This window comes from Gambusia affinis, linkage group LG13 (genome assembly GCF_019740435.1).
Source record: "Gambusia affinis linkage group LG13, SWU_Gaff_1.0, whole genome shotgun sequence".
In the NCBI taxonomy this organism is placed as follows: Eukaryota; Metazoa; Chordata; class Actinopteri; order Cyprinodontiformes; family Poeciliidae; genus Gambusia; species Gambusia affinis.
The window spans coordinates 11,318,724-11,326,299 of NC_057880.1; the positions used below are offsets into that span (position 1 = coordinate 11,318,724).

Sequence of the window (7,576 nt, forward strand, 5' to 3'; positions counted from 1 at the left end):
AAACAGTGATTCCGGCTAGTCAAACATTAGCATTGCTGCCTCCCTCACTACGTGGTGAGAGTTACATTGAGATCCAACGCTCAGGCTGCAACCCCCTGCATCACCTCTATATCCAACCACACACACACACACAAACACGCACATATGTTCAACCTAAACAAACCCCTTACTGACCAGGACCTATTGCTCTGGCATGGGAAAGAAATGTCAGTGCCTGCAGAGAGGAGCTTTTATTCTTCCTCTTTAGCGGTGAGGGTAATATAAATGTGCAAGGTGCAACTTCCCTTCAGGTGGAGCTCAAAACAGCAGCCATAAAATGTTTATCCGCCCTGAAAACAAAACTTTAGTGGTGGCCCAGCAAGCAGCTCGCCCGAGTGGAGGAAGTAGTCAATGAAAAGCAATTATTATTGACGGCGTCGCTGTCAAAAATAAAGATACGACAGCGTGCCAGATAAGAGCGAGCTAATTAGACGTTGTTCCCAGCATGATCCTCTGGTGGCTCGACCACCTGTGATCCAACAGACCCTATCCAGGTGGTGACCGCCCCCTCGGTGGAGCACAGGCTACCTGGGAAAGAAGCCCCTCAGCCGCTCACACAGACTCGCCCGCAGTTCCCACACCGTGTTGTTGGAAGATGCAAGTCAGCCCAACTGGGCCAGACTGGTGCACCAGGAGGGAGATCAAGCACTCCGTCACTCATCTGCTTAGTCGGTGTGACTCTCATTCATTCACTCATTGCCGCTTTGCAGACACACACACACATGCAGAATGATGCACACACCCTACCTGTCAATGATGACGGGGTCTGACGGGGTCTCGTTCCTGTTTCCACAGCTTTTCTTATCGCAGCATCGGCTGGAGACACGGAGAAAATTATTCTTTTATTTTTTTTTTACAACAAATAATTAGCTAAATTTCAGAACATTTATTCGCTAAGTACATCAGAGTGGTAAGACATTGCCTTGAGATTTCCTTCACTCAATCTACCCAATCCCATTGATGCTGATGGCTGATAAAAATGGTGAAAACAACATGTTGTGTTGTTTGGCTTAGCGATGGAAGGGAGGGGAGTGGGGACTGGGCCAGGAGGCAGGGGAGTCACTTTTCACAGCTTCAGCTTTTGTTTACCTCTAATTGCCAAGCTGCTATTTCTGAGGGAGATGCAAGGTGCCACCCTCAACCAATATTTCTGTGGGGCATTTATCAATTATGGCCCTCAAAAGCACTAATCTATCTTCCAGCACATTGCTCCAGCCCTTTCCTCAGTGTAAAAAAAAAAAAAGAAAAAAAAGAAAAACCTATAGCTATAGCTGCTGCCTACCACCGCTTTGGTTCAGAAACAGGAAGTGCATAAGGAAAAAAAAAAACAACAACAAACAAATGCATCGTCTCGGCTTCCGTTTGAGATGAAAACGTAGCAGCGTATGTGAATGGGATTGATTTATGCCATATGCTGCAAGGAGAAAAACAAAGCTTCTGTCAGTCAACCACACACTATCTGGGTGTCCCTTATTTACAAGAGGCAATATTAAAGGTGAGCTTTATAGCTGAGATGTATTAAAGGAAAGAAAAAAATGTAATTCAAAACAAGCTGGAGAAAAAAATAAAGATAGAATTAGGTAATATATCAAAACAGCATTCTTATATATGTCGTAATATGTTCCAGTACTTATTTTATGCAGCAGCAAAATGCACTTCCTCTTGATAAAAAAAAAAAAAAAAAAAAAAATTACCCCTACAGCACGAGCATATTCGGTGTGTCACAAATAAGTGATGGATGCATGTATAAATTGAGCGTGAGTGATGAGTTTATGCATGAAAAAGGACAAATCATTCTCAGCTCTCATGCTGCTCCTGCTCCCCAACCAGCACAACTTGAACAATGCACCGGGTGCAACAAAGGAGAGGTTAACCGACAGTATCCAAATTCAGTGTTCACAGAGCTCACGCTGAGCCTTAACAATAACAACAAAAGGAGTTTTTTCCTTTTAGTATCAGTGACACCGATGAATAGGCGGGTGCAACGTGAGCTGTTGAGATTTACGTGGTTTAAATGACACTAAAAGGCTCGCTGATCAGTGTTGACAGGTGGGATCAAGCGAGAAATGACTCTGTACTAAAATGAAAAAAAAAAGAGAGAGACAGAGAGATAGAGAATGCGCTGCATGCTGCATTTATGCATAACAGAACATTAACAGTGGCATGCAGCTCCTAAAGAAATCACATTAAATAAGAAAAAGAAATAAAGGAAGAAATTGGATCTTGTGTGGTTATGTCAATTTCCATTCAATAAAAAAAGACAGTCAGTTCATTTTCACTGTCATATTTGTATCAAAGTCTAATCACATCATATCAAAGTTTGGAATGACAGCAGCTTTCTCTTCCTCTCTAGCTCTCTCGCTCTGGCTCAGTATGCGTGTGTGCGTGTGTGTGTGTAGGTGTGTGTGTGTGTGTGTGTGTGTGGCTGCTGAAGGACCACAGAACAATTTAGGCTGCTGCATCACATCAAAAGTGTCAAAACTTATTGGAGGGAAAGAGAATAACGAGTTTGCCTGGTTCTGCAACATGGACAGCATATCAATGTAAAATAATACTAATAATAATAAATATACACAATGCTTACCTGCACATGATTTCATGAGTGAGAAGAACTCTGCACATTTCTGGATTCTTGTCCTGACCCTCATAAACTATGGCCTTTTTAAACCAAAATGACACAGAAATAAATTGTGTTAATTTATTTTGCAACATAAATAAATATATGTACATTTATGTTTTGTACTGATTTTACTTCTCCTGAAAATAAACACACACAATGTACAGACAGCTCAGAATATTAAACTGAATAGGAAATGTGGTTCCCATGTGCAAATTATTTCTCTCTCTAAAAAAAAAAACCATAACAGCCCCCCCATCTATCTTAAACATGATCAACAATTCCAAAATATAATATATATAGCAGAAACAAATATTTTAATTCCAGCAATAGCATTATTTTTTCAAAATGAAAAAAAGCACACAATTTAAGGTTGTTTTTTTTTATAATTATAGAAATAGCCTAATAATAAACAGTATTATTTTATTATTATTATTATTAATCTCGGTAATATCCTGTGGCTCGCACAGACACACAGAAGAGATTTTTCACGAGGAGAGATCCAATAGAAGTGTCATCAATATGCTTATAATCTGGGGATATTTGGGGGAAAGTGTTAATGGGCAATCTGTTGTTTATTTTGAGCCGCTAACAATGATCTTTCTGTGGATAAAAAGCGGTGTCTGGCGGTACGGTTGAGTAATTTTTGAGCATTGGCTGAAACAGATGGCGTGGAGCTATCAGTTCTGCCGCTCTTCTCTCCCTCCCTCCATCACCTCCCTCCCTCCCCTTTCCTTCCTTCTTCTATTTCTAAGGATAGACTTCTTTCTCTCTCTTTTTTTTTTATTTTACTCCCTCGTACAAGGCTGAGACACAATGTGCAAATGTGAGTGAAATAAACAAATGAATAAAAGTCAACGTTCATAAATAAAAAGGGACGTAGCAAATAATAATAAGGGTGATCATTTTATTGCTGATTTTTTTTGCTGTGTTGCCATTAATAAATTCAATCATCGTCTGGCACGCTTCAGGCCAACAGGATAAAACGAGTTTGGGGAAAAAAAAAAAAGAGTGACACATCTGAACCAGGTCGCATCATTCACATGATAAAATATAACTTGGTTGACCTGCAGGTTTTATTATGTTTTTTCCCCCTCGTTCCTTTTTGTAGTATTTTACCCGCTTGTAACTGGCGATTATCTATATTGGTTTGATTTATGTCGCTATTTGCAACTGCAGTAACAGAAATCCATAAATTGCTTGTTCTGCGTCATTGACTCGGATCATTCGCGCAGGAATGTTGTCCAAGCTTCACGGCTCTATCTAACCCCCCCCTTCTCTCTCAACCTCCCCTCCACACCCTCTGCTTTAATAACAAAACAAGGGGGAAAATGGAAGGCTAAAAAATTATGCATGTGTGTGCGGCCTTTTTAATATTTAATTTAATTTAATCTATCTATTTCTTCATTATAATCGGGTTTGGTTTGGATTTAAAAATCCACACCGTGCGTTTAGGCTTTAATCTCCTTTTGAAAAAAACATAATAATAATAATAATAATAATAATAATAATAATAATAATAATAATAATAATAATAATAATAATAATAATAATAATAATATTAATAATAACTGTATATTGATGTTAAACACTATTCCAGAACTGGTTTAGAGCGTCACCTCTGACTCTTTGCGAGAGAAAAGTCAAATCAGATCATATGGAGCAGAGGTGATGCGTAAATTTTTAATGCTTGGACAAACTGAACTTACAAAGAAGCCAAAAAAAAGAAAAAGTAGAAGGAGAAGAAAGAAAAAAAAAACTCCAGGGTGACATTGACTTTTAGGAGTATGGCAATAATGTAGGGTCAAACGTAAACAGTCAAAAATAGAGGCTGTCTCTTCTGATTACGCACGTAATTTGATTTTATTTTGTACCATAAGTTCTGTTATGTTCCCCTCCTCAGGCTTTAGGGGGTGACGATTTGCACGGCACTTTGAGGTTTTGCGCCGTGCATAAAAGAAACGTAAAGTGTGACAAACAGCTTACCTGCTTCGTCATGGAATCGATTAGTCGTATGTAAAGATCCTGTTCTGTTCTGACGCCTGGAGGTGGGAGGGTGGAGAAGAAGAGGAGCACTTTAGAAATGTTTCATGAATTATAGCTTGCAAATGAAGTAACGTTCAATAAAAAATAAAACGTATTTCAAAATAAAGTATTATTATTATTATTATTATTATTATTATTATTATTATTATTATTATTATTATTATTATTATTATTATTATTATTATTAATTTTAGTTTTAGTTCTACTCACCGTTGCTGTACAATAACTGTAGTTTGTAATGTATTCCATTGTTAGTTTTTTCACTGGTTGGTTCCTGCAGAAGACAACAATTTGTGAAAATCAGCATCAGTGAAACAGGTTTCCAGAATTAACACACGTGTTTGTTTGTTTGTTTGTTTGTTTTGTTTTGTTTTTATCAAATATAAAAATCTAAATACATGCACTTTTCTAATTCTGTAAGTATGAAGATCTGCTTTAGTGGTTAAAACGACTCTCTGTCACAAGCGAATTGAGTTTTAAATATATATAATAATAATAATAATAATCATTAAAAAAGAAATCAATAATACACGTGACTTCCCGCCTCTATAATTTCAGAGAACATAATTTGGAAACATGTGCAGGTTATTTGCAGATACATTTATTTCCAAAAAAAATAAAAATAAATAATAATATATAATAATAAAATTATTTTTTTTATTATTATTAAAACGTCTTACTTTTTCTTTCTCCACAAAGTCAACAAAAGCTGTTCTTTCGATCTCCACGGGTTGACCCTGTCTGTCATACAGCGCCAGGACGAAATGGAAAAAATTGGATTTTCTGAGGTTGGAAGGGGGCTGCTTTTCATAATGTGCCCGTGCCAAGCCGACACCGCTGCGGGGAGAGAACAAGAGACCATCTCGGTTAAAGCACCGGACACCGGGGATATGCCACTAGATGATGGAGAAGCTGGTGGAGGGGGAGAAACATTGAGGATGCAGAAGCACGCTTGAGCACAAACCGGGGGAGATTTCTTGATTTGTCACAATAATGGCTAATCTGATGTAATGAAAGAAGCGAAAAGCCGAAGGGGGGGCATTTTATTGGGAGACCGTAATTGATACAGAGTATTCAGGGGATTGAGGGGTCGATATGATGAGGAGCTGAATGCGTGCGAGGGAAAAAAAAAAATCAGATGCATTTTTTGGCATGCGTACCTTTGGGCGGCTGTGTTTGCATCCACCACCCCAGCTGTGTGCATCCAGGAGCGGACCGAGTTCAGTCCACCCAGCGGTTCCTCCTTCATCGTCGTCCCACCCCGCGGTATAGTTTCCTGAATCCCAAACATTTAGGACAATTTGCGTGAAAAGAAGAAGAAGAAGAAGAAGAAGGGGGGAAAAAAGAGAGAGAAGAGCCTCCTGTGAAATTAGGGGAAATAAACGTCCAAGCGTGTTATCCTTCAGGGTTTTATCTTCGCGGGATAAGACTTGCGAGGGGAAAAAACCCGGTCCACAGGTCTTGCCTCCCTCTTCAGTCCGTCCGATGTGAGCAATTCTCAAAGTGCTGTACTTAGTTAGAGCGGTATCCACAAACTGCAAAAGTGAATTGTTCAATAGACGAGATTTTTTTTGTCTTGCTATTGTTCCTCTGTTTCTTTTCTTTTTTTGTTTCTTGTCTTTCTGTGCTATTCAGAGAAAAATCGATGGCAGTTGTTTGTGTTTGTGGGTGATGCTGCTGCTCTCAAAGTGCCCACATCCCTGAAGCGCCCGCATCCAAAACCTTCAGGACTTCTCGTTGAATTAAAAAAAAAAAAAAAGCAAGCCCCACTCCTGGAAAAAGGTGCTGCTGTTGCTGCTGCTGCTGCTGCTGCTGGTGGTGGTGGTGGAGGTGCTGCTGCTGCTGCTGCTGCTGCTTCTCCGCAAGACAAACACACGAAGGCAAAGGCTGATCACCAGTGGAGGTGTTCCTCGTACACAGGAGAGGTGGATAAGGGGGCCCCTTTCGCGTCGTGCAGGATGGATGGGAACATGCAAAACTAAGCCCTCTTTCCCCGAGGACTGAAATCTTTCCCGGGAGCCAAAACTCTAAACCCACGGGAGAGGCGCTGTCAGAACGTGACGCTGACGGGGGCGGGGTTTTGACCATATACGGAGCGCTGACGGTTCCTGTCAGGCAGCGGCGCTCCACTCCGCGGGTGCAGCCCATTTAGTGCAGCAGCATGAGAACACTCACTCGCTCCACTTTTTTTCCTTCTTGCTTAGGCCCCTATATGTGGTGAGTTTGACTTTTTTAATGATATGGACAATTCGAGCGGGGTGTAACCATCAAACATAATAAGGAGAGAGAGAGAGAGAAAAAAAAATAGTGGTAATATTAATAGTAATAATAATAATAATAATAAAATGCTTATTAACTCCGACTTCAGAATTCATGTTTCTTTGTTTTTCTTTAATGATCGCAAGTTTTCTTTAGTTTCTGTTGATTAAAATTGATGAATTTTGTTGTATTCCTTGGATTAATGTTTGTTTGATTATTTCTATTGTTTTTTGAAGATATTACTTTAAAAAAGTTTTGAAATAATTTTGTTCCGGAAAAGAAAATACGTTTCAGTACTGGCACATTACGTTTATACTTGTACCATAGTTGTCTAAAATTGTCCCTTTTTTCACATTTTTCCAAATGTTTTGAAGTTTCTAAAATGCAATTAAGATATATGACACGGATAACTCAGCTTTCATTTAAAAGAATCACACGTCATTAAAAATCTATCATATTGGATTAATTTTTCGTTGAGAAGTTGCAACAAAATCAAGTTGTTGTTTTTTTTTATCCCATAAAATAAAAGAGTTTCTCGATTTCTCTGCGCTATGAACGAGTCAAGGACGGGGGATGAAATACACAATGACAATAATTCTCGCATTGCCGTAAGTC

The 7,576-nt window shown here is 39.2% G+C and overlaps 1 protein-coding gene across 4 annotated transcripts in view; it reads right to left on the bottom strand.

Moving 5' to 3' along the window:
* The window catches only part of ebf3b (EBF transcription factor 3b), an 88,292-nt gene extending 81,263 nt beyond the window's left edge, over positions 1-7,029 (bottom strand). The window contains exons 1-6 of one of the 4 annotated variants that reach the window (XM_044136494.1): positions 5,863-7,029; positions 5,383-5,539; positions 4,913-4,976; positions 4,643-4,698; positions 2,624-2,697; positions 787-855 (exon numbers count right to left, since the gene is read on the bottom strand). In XM_044136494.1, the coding sequence (XP_043992429.1) occupies positions 787-855; positions 2,624-2,697; positions 4,643-4,698; positions 4,913-4,976; positions 5,383-5,539; positions 5,863-5,993 (551 nt within the window). In that variant the 5' untranslated portion in view covers positions 5,994-7,029. The remainder of the gene's footprint in view (positions 1-786; positions 856-2,623; positions 2,698-4,642; positions 4,699-4,912; positions 4,977-5,382; positions 5,540-5,862) is intronic. The other 3 variants (XM_044136493.1, XM_044136496.1, XM_044136495.1) reach the window with 3 other exon arrangements.
* Positions 7,030-7,576: the final 547 nt, after the last annotated feature.